The sequence below is a fragment of the Chinchilla lanigera genome, unplaced genomic scaffold (genome assembly GCF_000276665.1).
Source record: "Chinchilla lanigera isolate Chin_1 unplaced genomic scaffold, ChiLan1.0 scaffold00046, whole genome shotgun sequence".
In the NCBI taxonomy this organism is placed as follows: Eukaryota; Metazoa; Chordata; class Mammalia; order Rodentia; family Chinchillidae; genus Chinchilla; species Chinchilla lanigera.
The window spans coordinates 17,957,569-17,982,057 of NW_004955447.1; the positions used below are offsets into that span (position 1 = coordinate 17,957,569).

The window sequence follows — 24,489 nt, forward strand, 5'->3', positions numbered from 1 at the left end:
CAAGGATGCTCCTGCCTCAGCCTCCTGAGTGCTGGGATGACAGGCGTGTGCCACCACACCCGCTACAATGAATTCTCATTGAAGTTGTGTCCCAGAGAAACTGCGTGACAGTGGTTAATTCAGGACGCAGGTCTGGAGAGGATAGGCGTCCGTGTGGAGCCGAGTTACAGTTCTGGTGTGGCATTTCATGGGGCTGTGTCTTGGGCGAGGTCAGCCATTTGTACGCTAGCAGGAAACCGAGAGAACATTCGCTTTCTCTTTCTGAGACGCTCAGGGATGCCTTCAGGCCGAAACCCAAATCCATGTAGATTGTGTTCCTTGCGCCAACAATGGTTGCCTTTTTGGCGCTTTTGTCTGTTGCTTCGGGCCTCCGCCCTCCCTGGGCTCCTGCTCGAAATCCTTCTCAAAGTGCGCAGTGCTGAAAGCCACCTCCCCTCCTCGTCTCCCTGCCGCTCACGTCCCCATTCTCCCAGTGCCAGGGAGGCCAGCCAGGCAGCAGGAGGACGCAGGCTTTAACTTGCCTGAAGCTCTTTCCACTTGAAAATTAATCTCCTTTGAAAGAAATTCCTTTTCCACTCATTTTGAGAAACTTCTCTTATGTGCTAAGTTAATGTATACGTCCATTTCTGCTGCTTATGCATTGGTTTTTCTGACCTCTGTTTCAGTTTTGGTTATTATTCATAATGTTGTATGGTGTTTCCTAGTATCTGACTCACACCTGACTTGTGGGTTTCTTTTTTAAAATTGGTTTTAATACTTGAGTCTGGTTCTTAAAAGTAGGTGTGTGTCAGAATCAACTAGGAAATTGGTAAAAGTAGAACCCAGACCATATTCAGGAACTGGATTGAAACCAGCCCTCTGTCTTTAATTAACGTTCTGGTGATTTAATTAACTAACGTACTGTAACCAAAAGGGTAAAACATACCTTTAAAATTCAAGATGTTTTTCCTTTAGAGATCAGCTGTTTCCCTGAACTTCCTCATGCCCAGGGTGTAAACCGCCACCCCCTCCTGGCCTGAACCGGGACACCTCTGTGCGGAAGGAATGTGCAGATGGCAGCTGGTGTGTGTGTGTGTGTGTGTGTGTGAGAGAGAGTCAGTCAGGGTTCGGGACTTTTCATCGGGAGGGAAGAAGAGCTGCAGGGATGAAGTGACAGGGAGATTTCCTTGCCTGTTGTCTCATTGCGTTTCTCCCCCTCTTCCTTTCCATAAAAGCCCTTTCAGACCTGTGCTTGGCGAGGCAATAAGAAGCCTCCCTCCAGCTCCTTGACAGCTGGCTTTGAAGAAACTCTACCTTTTTTTTTAAACCAAAGATCTTTTGGAGTTCTTGGAGCTGGGAGTGGTATGAACCATGCAACAGTACCACCCAAGTTTCAGAACTTCTGTTTCGCTCTTTGCTGCTCAAACAAATATCACCTGAGATCTCATTAAAAATGCCGAATCTCAGGACCCAGCTCAGAAGGAATCAGAATCTGCAGTTTGATAGGATTCGCAGGCGGCCCAGAGGCACTCTAATGTTTGGGCTGTACTGGAGCAGGTTCTCAGCTCTGACAGTGAACCAGAACACGCAGGAAGTTTGGAAAACAATACTGCCTGGATTCTGACGTAATTGATTGGGATAGGAGTGGAAGGGAGGGATGACACTGGTATTAAGATAGATTCTGCTTCCTTTTTCGTTTTTGTTTTTTGAGACAGGGTTAGGCTGACCTCGAACTCACTGTGTATGTCAGGCTGGCTTCAAACTCATGGCTCAGCTGGGATTACAGGCTTGTGCCACCACACCCAGCTTGAGACAGTTTTTAAACAGTCCTCTGGTAATTCTGAGGAGCAGAGGAGGAGGAAACCGCATAGCTTCCCAGGACCAGGGGTCGTGGGTGTGAGTTGCTTGTCTCGGCTCCCGAGAGGCTGAGCGGAGCCTGGCACTGCCCCAGCCCGTGGCCTGGCATTGTCAGAGCGGCCCTGTCAGCTTGCCCCATGTGCTTCTTGTGACGTCAGTTTCCACAGGGGGTGTGTGGAAGTTATCAGGAAGCATGGCTTGAGAATTTTTTTCCAAATCAATTTTTGAACTATTGTGTTGAATGGGTTAAGATCATAATTGAAAATGTGTCAAATATTGATGTTAACGTGGACATGCTAGCCGTCTCCACACTGGAGGACAGCCACTGCCCCCAGGAGCTTACTTTTTCCGTGTACTAGTTTTTTTAATATATGTCAACAAAGCTTTATAGTTCCCTTTATAAAGGTATGCCCTTATTAGATTTATTCCTAAGGGGTTATCTTTAAGCAGTGTGTGATTGATAGGAAGACTTTTTAAAAAAAGAAATAAAAGCGCTTTGGGCTTTCCCCTAATCTCTTCCCCGTGCTTGTGTAATTCATCCTGCGTGTTGGAAAGAGCCTCAGCTCTTTGTCACCCTCCCGTTCTGACAGCCGTGGCCATGCAGCGGTGGCCTGCTCTGCCTCAGTCTGTCGCCGCGTCAGCCCCGTCCTGACGGTTCTTCATTGTCCGTTCCTCAGCTCAGGTGCCGCGAGAGGGTGACCTGCCTGTAGTGGCCCGGGCTTCCGGCCAGCTGGGGCTGGGCAGGGAGGCGGATGTTCGTATGCTGAGTTTTAAACTGCTGCGGGAGGAGTGTCCCTGGTTTGAGATGCTTGGGACCGGAAGCGTTTCTCCCTTGGGGATTAGGAATTTCTCCTTGTCTGGGTCTCCAGAGAACAGTTTTTGAGGTGTAAGGGTGGAGGGAAAGCTTTTCCTTCCTTACTCTTGCCGAGCTCTCCTTAGTAGTTCTGCGTCTTTAGCTAGATGAAGAGGCTTGCTGGCGGTGTCCACAGCTAGACATCCCCACTGTTGCCCCTCGTCCCGCCCCCTCCCTGGTGGCCGTACCCCGCGCCACTGGGTCGGGAGGTTTCAGCGGTTACTCGGTGGATGAAGTCTCCATCAGGTAAGTCTGAGTCTGTTTGTGCACCAAACCCTGGAAGTCTCACAGTTTAGCGTAAGTGCCTGCTAAATGGTTTATTTGGCGTTGGGCCCTTTCAGTTCTTCCTCTTCGTGCTGCCCAGGTGCTGCTTCTCAGAAGCAGTGTCCAGCCCTGTCTCGTTCTCGGTGAGACCTGTCCTGGGGCTGTAGCGCCTCTTCGTGTACGCAGAGCCACCTGCGCCAGCAGCCCCCTCCCTCCCGTGCACCTGCTGTCTGTGCCGAGCCTCGTCCCTCTGTGGTTTCCTGGCTCTGGAACTCTAGCACACTTGCCCTCCTGGAGAACATGACTTTGTCACTGCCCATGGGGAGGACTCCTGGAGTACCCCAGTTCCATTCCCTCTTCCTCTGCTTTTCCCTAGATGTGTCTGCTAGGTCATTCTTCCCGCCAGTGAACGCCGCGAGCTGCCGCGGTCAGTCGGGGTGGGGCAACAGCAGTGAGAGTCAGGCGGTGGCCGGATGAGAGGCAGGTGTTTCCGCTGGGGGTCTGGATGCCGGAGAGAAGCAGACAGCAGTGTGATAGGCTGGGTGACAGAGAGAGCCGCGAGGTCCTCTGCCCAGGACGGGCGGCGTCCACTGAGGCCTTGGGGCGCCTGGCACCCACGTGGGCATGGGTGGGGGAGCAGCCATCGTTAAGGAAGTAGCACCTGCAAATGCCCGAGGTGGGAAGATGTAATCCAAGGCCAGTAGGTCTGGAGCGGGAGAGAAGGCGGCAAGGGGCCTTCTGAGGACTGTCCTGCGTGCAGAGCGCCCCTTTGTTGTTGTCTGCAAGAGTGGGGACTGAGCCCAGGGCCTTCACACTGAGCCACGTCCCCAGCCTTTTGTATTTTTCTTTTCGTGCTGCCCAGGTGCTGCCTAAGTTGCCCAGGCAATACTTGAACTTGTGATCTTCCTGCCTCAGCCTTCCTCAGTGCTGGGATTACAGGTGGGCGCCGTGGTGCCTGGCTGCTCCTGTGCTTTACCTCGCAAATAAGGACGCTGTGGTCGGGGAGTCCCGGGCCCGCCGTGTGTGTAAGCAGCACTGAACGTTGCAGGTGGCCACCAGCGCCTGTGCGCGTCTCTGTACCCTGTGAGCTGTGTGAGGGCAGGTGCTCTGGTAATCCCGAGGGGCTGGCCCGGAGGACGCTGTCCGCGAATGTCCGGGGATGTATTAGCTGAACAACCTGTGTATTCTTTTGATACGTTCGTGTCAGTGGCAGAGTCATTAACACCATTTAAATGTTTTCTGCTTAATAAAATCTGATCGTTCTGCTGCCGGGACACTCTGGAAGTACGGAAATGTCACAGGTGTTGTTCAAGACTGTGGGGTGTGACTATATTCTGGGTGTTCTCTTCAGCCTTCAGAAGCAAGCCACAGAAATGTTAAGTGGAACCTCTGTGACCAGGAAAGAATGAGAGGGCATGACATTTGAAAAATGAAAACTCTAAGTAGCAGAGGAGAACCTTGAGATAAGATGAACACACAGAGAACAAACACAATGGCTTTTGTTCTTGGAAAGAGGCCGCCAAGTTCTTCTACTACAGGGAGCTGGGGAGCTGGTGGGGAGCAGGCGTGGGGGAAGCTGCAGGGACCTCCTATAACTCGAGATTTCCTCAGTTAATTGTAAGGGCATTTGTATATGATTTGAATTTCACTATTTCCTCTTCGGTGCTTTGAAAAATATGGATCCTAGGAGATGTGCTGTTTTTTATTAACTGCGTAATAATGTCACTTTGTGGTTTAAGTGATTATTATTTTTATTTTATGATTATTCTTTAGCTCTGATGGACAGTGTTGGGGTGTGTTTTTATGAGAGAGAATATTTTTCTGTTATAATCGTTAATACCCACTGTATCCGTATCCCGTTAACTCCTGAACTTTTCTCCCAAATATGTTGGAAACTCTGGTTGGTATATGTTTGTATCCCCATAAATGCAGTCATATTTGAAAGTCTCTCGTGATGAAGCTACAGCCCAGGCTCATAGGCATGCTCTAGTGGTGGAAGTGGCTCCTGGTCTTAAAAAGGATCCTTTCTGATGACTGCTTTCCTCTTTTTCACTTACAAACCACCCTGCCGCTAACAGGAGGGTGTAAAGCATGGTATACCGAGTATGTTTGGACTTTCTAAAAGCCGGAAACGTTTTTCTCTACAGAGACTTCAGCAACACAGAAACACTCTGTAGTGAACAAAAATATTATTGTGAGACGTGCTGCAGCAAGCAGGAGGCCCAGAAAAGGTGCGTGAAGGATTCAGTGTGGGAGTGGCTTTGTGTCCCGGGAGGACCCGGGTGGGGGCAGTAGGTGCAGTTTGGAACGTCCGCTTGACGAGCGTTTTGGCTCATGCACCTTCCTCACCAGTGAAGGTGGCGTGTGAATGCCGACCTTGGACGCTGTCCATTTGTCTGGTGTTCGCTCCCTCTCTCCTTCAGCCACTCCTCTGACAGGTACTGATTGCTGCGTGTGCCACATACTTAGGTGAGCGAGTGGGGTCAGCTGTCACCACTCGCCTCTGGGGATTAGAGACGAACTGCACAAAGCACTTCGCGGGGGACGTACCGCACGTGTAGGTAGCCACGGTACCTCACATGGTGCTCTTACTTAGATACAGGTGCTTCTTACTCACAAAGATTTTTAAAAATCCGTCACTTAACAAGAAGCCGGGAGAGGTGATGAGAAAGTGTGCGTGGCCCAGACTGAGTGGTGCACTCAGAGTGCCCTCTCGTCGTGGCAGCAGTTGCTGCTTAGGAGCAGCTCTTGCGGAGTCTGAGATTGCGAGCTGTCCCCTTTTTCTGCTCCCGGAGGCCAGCAGGCTTGGCCTTTTAATCATCACAAGGAGCCTTACTGAGTCTTACATTTACCTTGCTGGTGGTTCTGGGGTTTTCATGGTAGTTCACGGGAGCTCAGTACTGCTACCCTCCCCGGGGCAAGCGGGGTCCAGACCTGAGCCTCCTCAGCCCTCCAGCCTAGACACGTACATCTTTCTTGATGCTTCAGGATTGAGGAAAGACCAGTCACCGCTGCAGTTAGCGGTGCCGGTGGTAGGGGATGCTTCCTGTTAGAGGACAGTGAACTCGTGTGTGCTGTCCTTCCTAAAGTCCAGTCTGCCTCGGGCAGCCCCAGGTCTGCCTGTGTGGTACGAAGGTATTTGCTGCTGAGCTCTGTAGGTATTATACCGTAAAATGTCATATGTCCCTGTAAAATAGGACACCCCCCGTAATTCTTATATTTTTACCAATGTTTTTATTTTACTTATTTTTATGAGCAAGGTTTTACCTTAATAGATTCCTTAATAGTATTCTCTTAAAATTTGTCCTTTTCAAGCAATACGCATTGAAAGTGCACGAGCTGAAGGGCGCTTAGAATTTGCGCATACCCTTCGTGCAGGGGACCCAGAGGGTAGCCGGAAGCCCCTCTCTTCCGGGAGTGCTGTCTACAGAAGCTCCGGGGGTTGTGACAGTTTACTGAGGAATCTTAACAGTCATCTAGTGAGAAAAGGGTTTTGTGTTTCTGCAAGTTTGGGACATGCTGCTTCAGACAAACTGGAACGCGTCCTTTGCTGCAAGGTTTCACAGACCCTGAGTGCACTAATGTACTCGAAAAACTTTAAATAGGAAGCAGCCTTGTCTAAACATGGCCAGCAGGGCAGCATGTCTCCCGACGTTTGCAGGGCTCTCTTGAGCCCAGTTTGAGAAGTGTAACCCCAGGCAGCTCCTGCGTTGTGAGACCCACAGGCGGGGATTCCCTTGCCCAGCTCACAGCACTCAGGAGGGGGAGAGAGCTTGCTACCCACTGTGTCTGAATCCCGGGAATGTGTGTTCAGAGCTTCCTCCTGCACCCGCAGAACATGAAGTTCTGTCTGTATTTTTCTGTTGTGTCCTCCCTTCTCTCAAAAGCTGTCAGTCTCCCTGTCAGTATCTCAAGGGGTGGATTATCCAAATACATTCCACCAGTGACAGACGGCAGTGGCGTGTCATGTTTTTATTGGTGCACAAATTCTAGAAAGTCTGCTTTGCCCTGCGACACACTGCTGTGCTTCTCTCTGGCTGGCCATCCTCCAGTTAGCTAAGGGGACAGCCTTAAGTCAGCCTTTCCCTGGCAAGCCAGCTTTTCTTCTTGCACACTTCTCTAAAGGGTGCTAGACCCCTTGCTGTTCTTGTCTGTACAGACGACAGTGTGTTCTCGTCCCCTGACAGGTGCTGGGTTCAACTGATTTTCTGTTCTGTGGTTTCTTAGGATGAGGGTAAAAAAGCTCCCCATGATTTTGGCCCTGCACCTGAAGCGGTTCAAGTACATGGAGCAGCTGCACAGGTACACCAAGCTGTCTTACCGGGTGGTCTTCCCCCTGGAGCTGCGGCTCTTCAACACCTCCAGCGACGCCGTGAACCTGGACCGCATGTACGACCTGGTTGCTGTGGTCGTCCACTGTGGCAGGTAGGGTGGGCAGGAGCCAGGTGTGCGTGGTAAATGCAGGGGTCGTCTCCGTGCTGACGCGTGCCTTAGGGGTCGGGCGCTCAGTCCTGGGAATGTCATCCAGACTCTAACTGGTCAGCCCAAGGCAGAGTTGTGTCACTCAACAGTGGAGATGTGTTCTGAGCCGCTTGTGGCGTCACCTGATTTTGTTGCCCAAACATCATAAAGTGCGCTCCCACTGAGACCGGCAGCATCTCAAGGCAGTGTTACCTTCTGAGCCCAGCGCTGTATGTGTGGTCTGCCGCTGACCACGGTGTAATCACGTGATGTGTGACTGGACTTGAACATGCCTGGAGACACACATAAAGTGAATAGCATTGCAGTAGTGGTAGTCCAGATAAGTCTGCTACAAGTCATTCAGTAAATCTCCATTGGTAGACATGATGCTTGTGGTGAATTTTAAATAACGTGGAAAAATAAGACCTTATGCTGTAATTTATTTTTTCAAAAGCCAAATTACATACAGAATGATTTCAAAAGTATTTTGAATTATATAACTAACAACTACAACCAAGATCAGATTTAATAATTTTGTGGCATTTAGAGTGGCTAAAAAGGTATTCTTTTTTTTGTCTTTTTGAGACAGGATCTTGCTATGCAGTTCAGGCTGGCCTTGAGCTCACTTTGTAGCCCGTGCTGGTCTTGAACTCGCAATGATCCTCCTGCCTCAGCCTCCTAAGTGCTAGGATTATAGGTGTGCGCCACCATGTCCAGCTTAAAAAGCTATTCTTAAAAACATTCTTCATGCAGACATTCCCAGCTTTTCCCCACATGCTACAGTAAGTATATATAACCAGACGAAAAGAAGGCCTCTCAATAGCGAGAGGCAAAGTGTTTTGTTGAAAGTCCTTTGGGCATTTAAAAAAAATTCTGTAATTGGCATAAGTGTGGGAATATATTGAAAATCCACCTGTTGGCCATTCTTTGCTCAGTGGGGACAGACACACATTCTCTCTGGGGCAGGTACAGCGTTCCTTGCTGGTGTCAATTTTGGGTTGGGCTGTGTTTTATAGAGCAAGCGTCATTCCTGTCCGTGTGCCTGGATGAGATGCAGTGGAAGCACCATTGCCAAGAGCGCACCGACACCACGGGGGGAGGGGCTGATTTCTCTTTCACTCCATGTGGAGGTGGGTGGTATCAGAAACTACTTCACGTGTGGCACATGCCACGTTTTGTGCTGGCTGTGTTGGTTTCGGGTCACAGGGCGCTTTGCTGTGTCTCAGTGAGTACATTCCTTGGCCCATTGTGAGCCGGCTTTGTGTTCTCCTGAAGAATAGTTCTGACAGTCTTTCTTCTGAAGAACGAAGTGGAACCCAGTGACTAAAAGCCAGCCGTGAACACTGGAGAGCCCCACACTGGGGCAGGCTGGAGAGGTCTGGGGCGGGCAGAGCCTGGTGTGGGTGGGCATCGAAGGTGGTGGTAACTGGACTGGCAAGGTGGGCAGGGAAGCTGGCTGAGGGATAGAGAGATACTTACATGCACCGGGCAGCTTCAGTTTGGGTCGGGGGGAGGCTGGGTTCCGATCATCAGTTTCTGTAACGGACACACAGGGTTTGCACAACGCTGGCAGCAAGTTAGTGCCAACGCATGCTGCCAACTAGGACGCTTTGAGCTCCACCTCCGGAGGCAGCTGACCTGTGTGTGGGCAGGGAGTAGCTTCCTGGGCCCTGTGCCAGGATCTGAGGATCCCGACGTGAGGCTCGGAGCTCTGCCTGCGTGAAGCTTGGGGTCTGATGGTACAGGTGGATGATGGGCACAGACGTGCCCTGGCTGCGCTAGACATTGCATGTGTGTTCAGGGTGGGATGTGCAGAAGGGGAGGAAGCCGAGGGGTGGGCAGAGCTGAGGGGAAGGCGCTGCAGGGTCTTGTGTTACAAGAAGGCAGACTGAGACAGGAAGGGTGGGACTCAGCTTTTTACCCTCACCGGTGCCTTCAAGAGGCTTAAGGTGCGCGGTGTGTGTACCAAGTCCCCGCGGTGATCGTATTTATACTGATAAGGGGGGGCGAACAACTCCAGATTTAGGATTAATTCCCCTTGTGTGAATTTAACATAACTACATAGAGCGACTGTTCTTCCCACTTCTTTCTGTGCTGTGCAGTGTGTACTTTTATATCTGGGCCCTTATTAATTACAGGCTTGATGACTGGTTAATGCCAAGCCTCAGAGTTGCCCGGTGTCGCCCTGGCCATCTCAGCTTGAAGTCTGCAATCTTAGCGGGGACGCCCCCGCAGTCTGGCCCCACCCTCCGCCCGCTCAGCTGCCCGCTGTCCTGCCCAGGGCTCGCTCTGGCCTCCGAACTCTTCCGTGAACTCACCTAGCGCTGACCTCTGCTGGCCTTTCCACCTGCTGCCGTGCACAGTCCTGCCCTGCACCCCCGTTTCCTTCCTGGGAGTTTTCCGTTGCACTGGTCCCACATTGTCAGAGAGGCCTCCGGGAAAGGCTTCCTTTTCATCAAATAGTACCTTACCCTCAGTACACTCTCGCCCACTCTCTTCACTGCATGCCCCACCGCTGAGCACGGGTTAAGTACTAGTGTCTCAGTCTCTTTTGTGCTGCCATAACAGCGCCGCAGATGGCGTAGTTCATGTCAAAGTTCATTTGGCTCACGATTCTACAGGTTGGGGGGTCCAGGCTCCAGGGGCTGCGTCCGGTAAGGCCTTCTTCCTGCTAGTCATAGCGTGGAGAAGGTGCCCCTCGGAGCGCGTGCACGGTGCGGGAGAAGGCGCTGGTCTTGATCTTATAACAAAGCCACTTCGGAGTAACAGCATCATTACCTCTTAAAGGTCCCACCTCAGTTGTTACTGCATCAGGAACGAAGTTTCTGATGTACGAGCTCTGGGAGACACCTTCCAGCCATAGCAGCAAGTCCCTAGAAAGCTGGGCTTGTTTTACTCACGGTTTTTCTTTCTGACAGCTGGAATTAAGACCTGACACACAGTAGGCAGCAGTAACTGTTAGTACGTGCTGAATGTGCCTGTCTCCTTTGCCCAGGGACTCTGGGTCCTCAGTGGTGATGGCTTCACACACCGTTTCCTTGTGGCCAGCACGGTTCCAGCATCCGGCTGTTCCTCCATAACCTGTGGACATAGACTGGCGTCTCAGATCCCTGCGCTTAGATGATCCACCTGCCTCTGCCTCTTAGTCACTTTTCTTGGTGCTGACAAAATTTCCCGATGCCCAAAATTAAGGAAGGATAGGTTTATTCAGCACACAGTGTGTAGAGGTTTCAGTCCACAATCAGCCGGCTCCAAGGCAGGGTGGCGTGGTGCAGGGGCAGCACTTCAAGGAGCAGAAGACAGCAAAAGCACCAAGAGCACAAAGGGAAGGGCCGGCCTCTTTTCCTCCCTCACATTGTAAGCAGGCTGCCGGCTCCCCTTACCCCAGGGAGGGTGTAGCACTCAGGCCATCTCCACACCCTCCTCTTGCACAGGTTTAGGATGTTTACAAAGTGAGGACCCTGGCCCCCTGCTGAGCCACTTGGTTAACCTTCTAAACTTCTCAAGTTGACACAGTGAACAACATCCTGGGGAGGGAAGGGCATGTCCTCTACACGCTAGGACTGCTAAATTACTTAGTTAAGCTTCTAGACTTCTCAAGTTGACATAATGTGTTATAACCATAATGGCCTCCTAAGTAGGTGGAATTACAGACCTGCACTACCACGCCTGCTATCCCAAATTCTTTATTCTGGTGTTGTTTGTTAGTTTTTTCCCTAGTGAGTCAATGCTGGTAAACAGCTAAATAGATTTATAAGGAAGTAAATGTTTACTTGGTGCCTTTCTTTTGTTTGCTCTTTTCCAGTGGCCCTAATCGTGGGCATTATATCACCATTGTGAAAAGTCATGGCTTCTGGCTTTTGTTTGACGACGACATTGTAGAGGTTGGTATGCAGTTTTTCTTTCATAGCAGTAGGGTAGAGGTGGGATTTGAGGGGGACGTGTATGTTTTCTAAGATTGTCCAGTTTTCTCGTAATCCTACTTGAAAACTTTATTTTTACATTTCTGTCAGAACTAGTGCCTGCTGATCGCCTTCTCCATGGACAGGTGGAGGGGTGTGGTTGCGGACTACCGTGTTCTTATTGACCTGATTAGCTATGTAGATGGCTGCATCGCTAAATTTTCATGCCGCCATAAGTCACAATTCCTGCCATGGCTAGCTCTCTGTACTACAGGACAAGTGATAAATTTCAGAATTATGTTCAAATTCTTTTATTGTAACAATTTTTGCTATATTGATGGTATTGATGGTTATTTAAAATTATATATATTTTTTAGTCTGTTGGCTTTGGAAGTCTTTATATTACACAAAAGCATTTCACATACTAGTTTTGTTGTAAAGGAATACCAGCTGGAGTGAATGCTACACTCAGAAACATGATCTACTTTAACCCACTGGAGTGATTTTTAGTAGGATAACAGTAAAGGAAATGAACTCTGATGGCCTGAATGAATTAAGAAATAACTAAGAATCAGTTAAAGACCTTCCTGTTTACCCTTTTGAGAGACAGAATGCCTGGTTTCTTCAAAAAATACACAGTAGTGGTTACTAATAAATGACAGGGTGGCTTTCTTCCCCATGGTTTGCAGTTTGTGTAACAGTGTCCCCTCTGTCACGTCTATGCCGTATCCATGTGGTACCAAAAGTTCCTACTTGTAATTTTAGAAGCTACTGTTTCTTACATTTTATTGTGTTGTTCATCAGCTTTCCTTTGCCCAGGAATCATGTTAAATAATTGCATTTTTTTTTTCCTTCACTGCAGAAAATAGATGCTCAAGCTATTGAAGAATTCTATGGCCTGACGTCAGATATATCGAAAAATTCAGAATCTGGATATATTTTATTCTATCAGTCAAGAGAGTAACTTACAGAGTGGGACTAACTCACGTGGGGGGCGTTGTTCAAAGCACTATTCCCGTTTCTCTGCAGACCCCTTCCCCAGCGGCCCAGTGATGTCATCACTTCGAGTCTGAGTGGTCTGGCTGTGTTCAACTTTCTCCTCTTGTTTTACATGCAGCACTACTCTCGGTTTTATTTTGGTCTGAGATAGAGTTAACTGCAATCAGATTGTCATAAGGTTTATATAAGAAACAGTTGCTAATTTGAGGACTTGGGTGAATGGTGTGCCACTTCTTATGTCTGGCTAAATTAGAATGACATTTCCAGTGAGTGTCACAGTCTCTTTTGAGTGTTTACGAAACTTCTGGGGTCTCCTTTCAATGCATTCCTTTAATTTGTCCCTGGAAGCATCGCTACACATTTTTAGCTTGTTTGCTACTTTTGTGACAGAAGGACAGAAGAATTGGGTAGATGTTCACCTTTTAGGGCTGCAACTATAGCTTTAAGTTTGTGCAAGGGAAATGTTGAAAAGTGAGTAACCTTGATCTTAAAAATCATCCTCCACATAGAGCAGGGTGAAGAGAAGCTGTGCATGGTGGCTGGAGTCCGCAACGCGCTGTGCTGACCTAGCCGTAGAATTCCAGGGGCGAAGACATTACAGAGCTCAGGGCAGGTGAAGCCAAGAGGAAGAAGTTTCTGTGGACAGTAAAAAAAAAAAAAAAATCACTTTTCTTATCTTTTTACCAAAACCAAGTTTCAGGAAAATATCTCGATGCTGTTAATTTTTAGTGACACTTGTGTAAGGTCCTGTGAGTTGTACTTACCCCGTACCTGGCACTGCTAAGCTTTTCAGGCTGCCTTTCCGGTCCTGCTGACGTCTTGCAGTTGTGGGCCCAGGGCTGAGACGCCACGTTGACTGCCTCCGGCACATCTCCCTGTGGCCGCCAGCACCGCCACCCTTCCCCGTGGGGAGTAACGGAAGCGCCGCGCCTTTACAGCCGTCAGCCGCCTCAGCAGCTTGGCTTGTTAACATATTCGGGCTGTTTGCGGTGGCCCTGGCGCGTTCCAGGGCGAGAGTGGACCCTCGCTAGAGGCGGCGCAGGCGTCGGCGGGCCGTGAGCTGGGTTGGCGCAGGCGAACAAGACGGCAGCTGTTTTTCCGGCTCAGACCCTAGAATGCTTAACCAGAGTTTTTTGAAGAACCTCATCTCACTATAGTTACTTTTACTTTTTCCACTTTTGTTATATATGTATTTATGATAGCATTTGAGTATTGGTACCTTTTATTAAAAGGTCAACTTGGTGTTGTGCTGTTGAGCTGGTTTCTGGTTTCCTACAAATACTGAGTCCTAGGTCTTGACTTCCTTTGGGAGGCCGGCTGACTTCCACACACTGTAAATGCTGTGAACGCTGTTGCCTGACACATCTGCGAACGAACATGCAAACTCTTGGCATAATGTGAACTAAGATTGCAAATGTTAGTGGCCATTTTGCAACCATGAAGAGGATAGCACTTTATCTAGATAAAAACTGGATTTTTTATTTTTTAAATACCTTGAACTGTTTGTTGCTCAGAACTTAAGCATGCCAACACGTCATTTGTCCATGCTTGAAGTGAAATGTTTTACTCTTCACTGGAGAAGACAGAACAGGTTGATCTTCATCTCACTGCTTCACACGAGTGCCGAAAACGTACCTGGCCTTGACGGGAGGCAGAGCCGCATTCGTAATGGTTTCTTTTTTTCTCCATGGAGCGTTCTGTGATCAGTTTCCCAGGAGGTGAGTTGTCTTTGCTCTTCCAAGGAAAGTCACTTTCCAAACTGAAGGAGGCTGATGTAAAGAAATATTTGTACTATTTATAATCCATATATTTGACTGCAAGTTACAGAGCTTAAGAACATGATGGTTGAACTCTAATATATTTGGAACTGATTCATAAGAAAAACAAACTATTAAATTATCTTTGAAACCATTCTTGAAGCTAATTTATTAGATAAAAATGTTTCAATTGCAGGCCTGTAGAAATAATAGTTCAATGCTAAGTTATAAGTTCAGTGCATTTTTCTTTCCTTTTTTGAATCTGTAACGTTTCCCCCAGTGATTAAACTGCAGTAATTGCTTTTAATAGAGTCAATTAAAATTTAGTATTCTTGGATAGATTTTTAGGATAAGAAAAGATGGGTAGACTTTTGGAATAAAAAGATAAATGTGGGAAATATTGCACAGACGTTCAAACAGTTGGTGATGCACGAAAAGACTAGAAGAGACCAAAACACGTTTCTCCAGCTCCACCAGCTTTCAACAGTGTAGAGCTGTCGGGTAGTTTCTTACCTCTTCCTCTTCCTTTAAAAAACCTCTAGGCAGCTACGTTTCCCCCAGTCATTTTTCTTTATGTTAAGACAGTAGCATGCACACACACTGTTACTTTCTGCCCCTGTTCCTAGCACACAGCAGAGAGTGCTGTGGGGTATGCAAGGCCATTCCGCGGTCACTGATAGCACAAAGGCTCAGCAATACTCCCTCCCGTGGCCAGGGTTTTGTGTCTTTTCCAGCAGGAGTGAGTAGGCCTGCTGTGTTTCGCTAACTGCTGGGTGTTTAAGATAAGTTACAATGTTTGACACTTGAAAAAGTAAATATCTGCTTTATTGGTTACTTAGTAGTTTCACGCCTAGGGTATGGTGCAGTGTGCTAAAGTCTTTTCTTAAAAGCAGATTTTGGTAAAACGCTGACGTGCGGCCCTGTGGCCTTGGCGTGTCTTCCGCTCCAAGGCAGCACTGCGTGGGCTGGCGCGAGGAGAGCGAGGGCGGCACCGTCAGCGGTCTGCGTGGATAGGAAGCCAGGCACGCTGGGTCTTACGGCTTGGTATGTTGTGGTTTAAGACGAAATGGAGAAAAGGACAAAAATGGTCCCTATGCATTTTCTCTCATGGATGTCCTTGATCTAACGGGCATGCCTACCAAGAACTCTTCTAACTGGTGGTTAGGGCTTACTTTGGATATTGGAGGGTGGCTTTGTTACAGATGGATTTTATCTTCGAACACTGCATTTTGACCAGCTTTGTATGTTCACGTGTATTAAAACACAGTGCACTAAATGCTTTGCCCCCCTTTGCTGTCACCCGGTCGAGGTGTCCATTAGCTCTGTCGTCACTAACTCGTGTGAACGGCGTGGTCAGTGAGAGCTATTTCCTGTTTCCTGCCGAATTAAATTGCTGTTTTCTAGTATTTCATTAATTTATTTTTGGCTCTCGTTTCTGTATACCAAAAGTAGTTTGTGTGTGTGTGGCATTCGCTTGATTTTGTTGCTAAAAGACTTGTAGTTTTTATTTAAAGTAATCTGTACCTTAGTTTTTTAATGTAACCAATTCAAGCACTTTAAGCAATAATGTCAATCTTGTGAAATTTCAATCAGTTTTAACACCCTGCCTCTAAAATTGTTTGCAAAAAATAAAAACTAAAAAATAGGAATTCTCTTTCTAGAGAATTATATCTGGGTATGCTTACACACGTTGACCTAAGATCCATTTTATCAAAGTGTGGGTCAGGAGTGAGCCTTATGTCCAGGGAATCATCTCAGACATAATCTGGAAGCACTGGAAATGTAAAGAAGACTCTGGTGGCTGTCATAGTGCAAGGGAGTGCTGCTGTGACGGTTGACAAAATCAATGTTCTGGAGATAACACTACTTTCTTGAGTGAAAAAGATCAACAGAATTAATCCAGAAACTTGTATCTGGGGAATAGCTCATAGAGAAACATTAGTGGATTGGAAGATAGGTCTCAGGCTCACAGTGAATTCCTTTCCTGGGACTTGGCTAGTTAAATGAAGTGGCTTCCAGCTCGGGTCCTATCAGCATCCGGTGGCAAGGAAGCTAGGGGGATGTGGTCCTGTCCTTGGGCTTCTCGGCTTGTTTGAGCTGCGGGAACCCCAGCTTCACAGGCCCGCAGCTGGGCGCGCAGCGCTGCCTCCCCAGGAGCACAGCAAGTGGCAGTCCCTCTGTGGGGGCTCCGAGTGCAGCCTGCAGTTGCCCCCAGAGGACCTCTTCCCAGCCGGTCACCGGGAGGGGACCCACAGAGGGGCAGAAGCCGTCCCCTCGCTCTCTACTGGCCCAGCTGTGGGAATAGACGCCGCAGGCCCAAGAGGGTGTGCTGTGTTGTAGTGGTGAGTGCCGGCCCTCTGTGGGGCTGGTACCGTGGAACCTGAGTGGGAACTGAGGCTGTAAGGAAAGTCACCTGTTGCCAGGAGGATCCAAGGAAGAGAAGACCTTGGGAATATGCTTTATTTTTCCAGGCCTTGTTCTCTCCATCTGTCAAATGGGGCTTATAGGATAGGCCTGTCACTACCAAGCCCCCATGGCAGCACAACTTCTGAGGAATGAGAAGAGTTCGTTGTCTCTCTGTGTGTCCCTCTCTTTTCATTGACACTTAAAACACCTCTGACAGGGCATGAAGCCTTCCGTATTACCCATTGCCTTATACTTCCATGAGGATGAAGATACTTGCTCAGTTACTGCTGTTCCCCCTGGAGAAGTTTTGATCGTGGGCACAATCCTAAAAACCAACCACTTAGATCTTCCTAGAGATGCCCTGGGTGGAGGAATTTTAGCTCAACAGTCACTTTGGCCTTGAGTGCGAGGCGTTGTGCCATTTGGGACGTAGAAAAGTGAAACAGGTTCCTCTTCTCATCTCCTGGCTCAGAAGAAATGTCTGCGTAGAAAAGAAATTTAAAGTTGTGTAAATAACGTGAGGACTGTGGGCATTCGCCCTGGTTGGACCGTGCAGGTGGCACTTTACGAAGAGTAGGCGTGCCTCTCTTCCTGGGGCCCCACTTTCTTTCCTGCCTGCCTTAGGCATTGCCTTAGCCTGGCACCTCCTAGCGGTGACACAGTTTTAAAAACAGAGTAAAACCATGATGTTGCAGCGGTGGACTTGAGTGTTTTGCCTCTTAATTGTCATAATAAAGGAGAAAATACATGGAGAATCCTAACCGTGATTTCATAAGTCGTGTCTGCCATTTCTAAGCCATTTGTTTATGTTATTACCAAATAATTAAGGCATATTACAATTTCACCAAATTAAACCAAGGCACAAGAGTCTTTAAGCCATATGACTAGTGGTTTCATTCGATTAACAACCTGTGTTAATCTCATTTTTGAGTACCCACTGATTTCAAGTGCTTTAAGCCAAACACATGAGGAGCTTACAAAGGAAAGAGAACTTCGTTTTGGTAATAAAAGACTAGTCAGAAATGACATGAGATTTTGTAAAAAGGGTTCCTAATTTTGCACTGACTTCCCATGTGTTGTTAATAAAGTATTCACAACCTTGAGGGTATTGTGTTCAAATTATAAATTACATGGGTGCGTGTTTCACATTTTTCTCCCGAGTGAACGTATACGGTGTTTGTAAGGCATGTCTTACTTTTCTTCTTGCTGGAACAAGTTAAAGGAGGAGGGGTTTATTTAGCTCACAGTCTGTAGCGGTTTCAGTCTATGGTCAGCTTGCTCCAAGGCAGAGGGGAAACAGTCCATGGCAGGGCAGCAGGGAGTACCCGGCGGGGAGCCTCCCTTCTTTCCCTTCATATTCCATCTGGACTGTAAGCCTATTGGTGCCACTCACAGGTTATTGCTTCCCGTTACACACACCCAGAACTCCACTCAACCAATCAGTGGGCTAATTTAATTATCACACTCTTAATCCATATCCACGCATCTTTAATCCATACTCACACACCCTAGAGCCAGCTACTTCTGAAAAGCCCCGTGCATGAGGGCATGAGGCTTTGGGGGGACATCTAGAATGTACGCTGTAACTTGTAGTGTGGAATTCCACAGAAACTCTTGGGAAGGAAGGTTGCATGAGCGTTGCAGGTTGTAATCCTGTTTTTTCCCTGACCTCATGACAGTAGGAAGCTTTGAGAGGAAACCATCATCGGAAGAGTCTAATGGTATATGAAGGTTGAACCCACTGAAGAACCTGCCCTTGGGAATTTGCAGCGAGTGTGCAAGAATAAAAGGGAGTGCGGCTCTCACAGGGATGAGAGGGGGGTAAATTTAAAACCTACTATCTCTCAGCTTTTCCTAGGGTCTCCCTGCAGTACCTGTCCCAGTCTGTGTTCACCTTGTAGAGTTAGTGGAGACCCCGCTGAACCCCGTAAGTGACCCCAGCCTATAAGCAACCTATAGATGCTGTGTCCTTTCTATTGTTGCTGGGACCTTGACCTCTGATGGGGGAATTTTAGGCACATTCAGTAACTGTGAAAAAAACTGCGGGCTTGGAATCACAAGTTGGGATTCCAGTGGAGGACGGTCATGAGCTGACACCATCGCCGCGGCATGTGGGAAGCAGAGTCGAGACGTGAGACCCAAGTTCGAGTCCTACCTGGTGCTCTCTAGTTGGATGGTGCTAAAAGTGGGCGGGTGGGGGTGGGGTGCTCAGGGCGGGGTCTGAAGGGGCCCTTTCCACAGGTCTTCAAGGGGAGACACGCAGTACAGGGGGAAAGGGGCCAGCTGCTCAAGGAGCTCTGGGGTATTAGGCTGCACTGCCTCCTCGGTTCTCACATCAGCTGCCAGGCGTGAGAGACGAGGGTGAAGAGAGGTGAGAGGAGGGCAACTGCTGACGGCCAGGAGCTAGCCTGGTGCTCGGAGCTGGGCCACGGCGTTTTCTTGTGCACTATAAACAAACAATCTCAGAACACCAGCCTCCGACACGGGCTGCCGTGGCCGTGATGAAGGGAGATGAGAAGAATGTGCAGAATTTCTGCAAGCATGGGCCAAAGCAAGGCCAGGTGTACGTCGCGAAGTACCAACACGCCCTCGCACCCAGTCCGTCGCCTGCGTGAGCGCTGTTTCACCGTTTCCTCTGCCTCCCTTCTGACCTGACGAGGCGTAGTAAGTTGCCCCGTGGGAATTCCCCCTCCTGACAGCACCTAAGCCGCCGAGCCAGGGCGCAGGCCTCTGGGTGCCCCCGCACGTCCCTCCTGAGGTGGCCACAGCCGTGTGTGCTGTGCGGGCTCCGGGTACGGTGACTGCTCAACAGCTTGTTCACCGTGTGGGGTCCTGGGGGTCTGTCTGGCGGGCCCCCAGAGAAGTGTGCTGGACTGAGACAGCCGCTGGGATCTGTTCTCAGGGTGAAAAGGGACGAGTACATGCGGTCGTAGGTGTCGTCGTGCTTCCCTGAGCGTTGGTAAGTGCTGGTCCACACGCTGAGCCTTCCAACTTCGTGTTTCGAACCTATCGAGTGAGGTTGAAGAGCAGGTTCATAATGTATAGAAAGTGCTGGGAAGCACAGTGGCTGTAACGGGCACGTCCACGCCTACCCTTAGAACCTGCAAATCCTCCTTTGAGACATGGTGCGAAACCGTGAAGGTGGGGCCTGAGCTCCTTGCATGCGGGCAGGGTCAGTCTGCTTAAGGAACCCCAGTTTGCTCCCGTGGAGGAGGTCCAAGTACCTACGCTGGAAGGCTTTCGGGCAGCGTAGGGAGGGGAAGGGCGCAGGGCAGGGTGGAGAAGGCAGGTGGCTGGAGCGGTGATGGGGGTACAGTGCAGGGTCTGGTGCCCTCTAGTGGGAATGGCCTAAAAACGCCCCCCAAAGAGCGGCCGTGGGTCTTGCTTTTATGCACACTACTTAGTCATGGGTTTTCATAAAAACCAAACAGAAAAGCTGACAGTGTAATTCCTTATCTTTCTGCAAAATGGGGCACGGGGTGTCGGAGGCGACAAGAGAACGAGCTCCCTGCTACAGTGTCCTCATCTCTGAAGCCTTGTGCCTTAGAACGTTGTTGACTGAAACACATACCTCGTCTGGGGCGGGGGCTGCGGAGCAGGCAGCTGCAGCAGGAGAACAGAGGGCGGTTCATTTTCGCTCCTCTTTAGCTTATTAACGTCACAAGGCAGGAAGAGGGAAAGAAGAAAGTGACATCTTTGAGACACGGATGGAGGCATCGAAATCAAAGGTCTGAGAGCCGCGTTATTCTAGGAGGTACAGGGAGAGCCCGTTCCAGCCAGCTAAGGTGACAAAGCATAAATTTAGTCCGTATAGTCCCACCCAAGAGCACACATCCGGTTTGGTTTCTGCTACTGGAATTTTGTTACAATTCTTTGCAAGCTCCTGATTTTTGTCAACAAAAAAAATCTGAAGACCTTCCCTAAAGTGATACAGAACAGGGACTTTTTACTGTTTTAGAGTTTCTAGAAAATCAGCTTTGCATTTGGAGCAGTCCTACATGATCTTTGCTGGAGACACTTTTTTTGTAGTCGTGTCTGTTGACCAAAGTATAGGCTACATAATAGAATTTTGATTAAATTAGGCTCAGAATCTTTCTTGTCCCATTTGCACAGATGGAGAAGTGAAGTATTAGGAAGTCTGCGCTGACATTCTGAGAGCAAGAGCTGCAGAAGAAGTGCATGGTGACGGTGTGAGGAGAATATGCAACAGAGAAAATTTGCCAAGTGGAGCTGAAGGGCACAGGGAGAACAGGGTGTTACTGCTAGGTGTGGCTGGTTAGGAGCGACTTCCGTCATTCTGAGATTTGGACGAAGCTGCTTGATGGAATTTATTTTAAAAATAGATTTTGGGAAGGCAGGTAAAAGTTTTATCCTTAAAAACTTTTTATTACAGGGAATTTTTAAAAAAGTAATGTAGTGAGCGCAGGACACTGAGCCATAAACCCAGGACTCAGCTTTGGTGGAGAACGATGGGCGGTCTGGTCTCAGCACTGTTCAGGTAGAGTTGGAACGGTGCCACCTAACAAGCCTTCGTCACGCAGGGTCTCTAAACCCGTGAAGCATAATGCAGGGGGTGTTAATGCAACCCGCTGACAGGCACCTCTGGGGATCGTCCACTTAGTGTTCCTCTTTCTTGAAATGATATGAATCAATGTAAGTGTGGAAACGGTTTTGTGATACAGAGGTTTTATCTTTGGAATAACTTAAACTTGTATAATGACCAAGTACCATGAAATACAGTGACCCTGAAGTTTCAGCGTATGCGAGTGACTGCATTTATTTGGAAAATTATAATAAAAATAATGGTTGATCATAGCTATATAAACTATCAAATACATACATTTAAACAAAAGCGAAAATGTACACAGTTCGTGTCAGTCTTTCTCTTCTGGGTTTTCACCTTTCCGTCTACTTAGCTTTCTGGAATTTTTCCGAAGGGATGCGGCCAGGCTCAGCATTTCTATTTGTCTCAAACTTTTCCTTACTGAATGCCCTGGGCTGGTCTCACTGATTCATGAATTATATTAAAGAATTCCACATCGGAAGAGATTATGGATAATGGATTATGGATTATCAGAAGAGAACTGGATTATGGTCCTAGCTTCCCAAAGTCAAGATAAAAAAAAAGCAGACGCTCTCCTGCGCGGCTTTCCACGGTGGCGTCACCTGGAGGAAGGAAGCAGGGAGCAGTGGTGGCTGCCCCGGTGCCCTGAAGCGGTCACTGAGCTGCGAACCCTGCAGCGGGAAGGGGTTTCCAGCTCCACCTTAGCTCTCGGAATCGCCTTCTCTCCTGGGAGCTTGCAGACAGCACCCCAAGAGAGGTATGTGGGTGCAGGGTGTAGGCAGGAAAGAGACAGAAGTGATTGTACCGTCAAGAGGGAGACAGAATCAGGGTCTCATAGAAAACTTCACCCTGTGTCCCATGGTCCAAATGGTCCTAGGCAAGCTCAAGTAGAACTTAGAGAGTGTGCACGTGTAGGATATGTTACATGGCACTAGTATACACTCCTCTTATAAGCTGTAAAATTTCACACAATAAAGCGGTGAGGACAATGAGGCTATTCAATGAACATGAAACTTTGAAATCAAGGACTGTCACTGCAAACAGTCAGTCCTAGCTTGAGTTTTGTTTTGCTTATGCGTGATTAAGAAATTTACACAGATACATCTTTTCTTTTCTTTTCTTTTGTCTTTTTGAGACAGGGTCACCCTACACAGTTCAGACTGGCCTTGAGCTCACTTTGTAGCCCAGGCTGGTCTCAAATACGCAAGGATCCTCCTGCCTCAGCCTCCGGAGTGCTGGGATTACAGGCGTGCGCCACCATGCCCGGCTGTGTTTTCAAATACTGTGGTTTTTTCAACAGCTGCTTTGCTATATGCAGAATTATTTTAAAAATGAGGAGGAACTTTCCTTATAAATAAGTTAGCCTCCCACATGACCTCAATGGGGGTTCTCCAATGAGCTGAAGTTTGACTTATAACACACTTGAATATGTTTCTTGATCCCAAAGCCAAGTTGTACGTTAGACACGAAATTCTCGTGTGGCAGCCCTGAAGCACGGTTCCGTGGAACACAACTTGAAAACAGCCGTCTGGGGTTCAACCGGCGAGGCTTCTCTTATTTCTGTAGGAAACACCTTTCAGCCTCGGGTGCTGCCCTGGAAGGCTTGCTTTCTCCTGAGGCTGGTGCTGAATTTACTTAACCTCACTCTCCCTGCGGTAGCTCTGTGGATGGGAGGGTTGGCAGGGGAGGGCCAGCCCGTTCCCCTGGGACTCGGCACTTGCACTGCCTTTGTGACCCCTTCCCTGCATGCAGAGGGTGGGTCTAGGCCCGAATGAAGTAAAATCGCCATGCAGGAGTTCATTCTCTTCAGGGCTCTGCCCCGGAGTTGCAGTGTGTCTGGCATTGCTTTCCTTTAGGACCCGCGTTTGTCAGCTGCTCTGTTGGCATGTGCTGCACTGGCAGGGCACACCGCGGTCCCAGGGCTTCGCCTCATTTTCCACCGCAGCTTCCCCGTCGCTGTCCCACGACTCGGAGCCAGACGTGGCCGGGCGTCTTGTAGCTGCGCTGGTGAACTAGTCCAGCCACATGCTGACGGACGCTCTGCGGATACTCGTTACTCTTCACACCCACTTATTGGGCAGTTGTTATGTGCTGGGGGAGGCTAAGGGTTCTCTCCTGACCTTATCCGTCTGGAGATGAGTAAACTGAGGCTCGGCCCTCCGGAGTCCTTTTGGAGAGCTTCGTTCTGGTGGCCACCTAGGCTACCTAACACAAAGTCCAAGGGCAGGAGGTGTGATGAGTGAGAACCAAGCTTTTGTTCACTGGAAAGAATAATCTTTCCCCCACATAACACAGAAGTTAAGAGCACAGGCTTAGCACTAAAAGCAACAGATTAGAACACAGGCTGTGGATGGACCTGGGCCTCGGTCTCCTCACCTTACAGTGGGGACAGTAGCAGCACCAGTGTCTAAGCGCGGTGCGGACGGACCGAGTGAGCGTGTCAGCAGGCAGCACAGGGTCTGTGACTCCCATGGACACACAGACGCCCCCACCGCGCTGGAACGCAAGTGGCGGACGGCAGTAACTGTCCCTTTGTTACTGTGAGCTCCTGTTTAGCCTGGGGTAGCCGAGCGCAGCATCCCAGTCAGATCATCCAGTGCAGCGCATACTTAACGCAGGAATAACTGAGCTTGCCTGGATTAAGAAAAAGACGAGATTATGCTGATATCATTTAGCTTAGTTATTTTATTCCTGGGAGTTAGACCACCTCTCTGGATCACGGGCGGCCTTTGCGATGGGCTGATTCGAACGGTAGCTCGTTTGTGTCTTTTTTGTCTTAGGGTAGTGCCATCCACAGATTGCGGCCTTGGGCACAGATGGGTGCCGTGGTGGCCAAACAGAAAGGGAGCAGAAAGAGCCGATTTGATGTAGGGATGATCTAGGACCTCCAAAGGGAAGAAGGGTGTCTTGGTTACTTTTCTCTCGTTGCTGGAACAAAATACATGACGCCCAAAATGAAGGAAGGAAAGGTTTATTTAGCTCACAGTTTGGAGGTTTCAGTCCATACTTGGCTGGTTCCGAGGCAGAGTGGCACGTGGCAGAGGGAAACGTTTAGGGCTGCAGAACACAGCAAAAACAACAAGAGCAAAAGGGAGGAGTGGCAGCAAGCAGCCTCTTCCCTCCCTTACACTGTGTGCAAGCTACCCGCCCCAGGGCAGGTGTAGCACTCACACCCGTAATCCCGGCATTGGACCATGGATCAATCACAAATCCTAGTAGCCCGCCCATGACTGCATGAGGATTTGAGGGGACATGCAGACCCAAACCGTAACAAAGGGGATATGATAACTCCCAACCTGCTTGATGTTCGAGTTCGTGTTCCCCAAAATCAGAGAATGAATTCTAAGGAATACTGGAGGTTAAGAGTAGGACATACTGCGGGAAAGGCAGCTCCTGTTGGAGACAGACAGAAGGAGCCCGGTGTGTTGCCCACCAGTTCACTTCTCA

The 24,489-nt window shown here is 48.9% G+C and overlaps 1 protein-coding gene and 1 long non-coding RNA gene across 4 annotated transcripts in view; both read left to right on the forward strand.

The window, feature by feature from the left end:
* Positions 1-17,581, forward strand: part of Usp46 (ubiquitin specific peptidase 46) — a 59,699-nt gene extending 42,118 nt beyond the window's left edge. For 2 of the 3 annotated variants that reach the window (XM_005392918.2, XM_005392917.2), the window contains exons 6-9: positions 5,101-5,184; positions 7,181-7,378; positions 11,220-11,298; positions 12,179-17,581. In XM_005392918.2, coding sequence (XP_005392975.1) covers positions 5,101-5,184; positions 7,181-7,378; positions 11,220-11,298; positions 12,179-12,280 — 463 coding nt within the window. In that variant the 3' untranslated portion in view covers positions 12,281-17,581. The remainder of the gene's footprint in view (positions 1-5,100; positions 5,185-7,180; positions 7,379-11,219; positions 11,299-12,178) is intronic. The other variant, XR_001235723.1, reaches the window with a different exon arrangement.
* A 181-nt stretch (positions 17,582-17,762) lies between these two features.
* LOC106149499 lies at positions 17,763-21,234 on the forward strand. The gene is made up of 2 exons (XR_001235724.1): positions 17,763-20,206; positions 20,592-21,234. It is a non-coding gene; the product is annotated as an uncharacterized LOC106149499 (long non-coding RNA).
* The last annotated feature ends 3,255 nt before the right edge of the window (positions 21,235-24,489 follow it).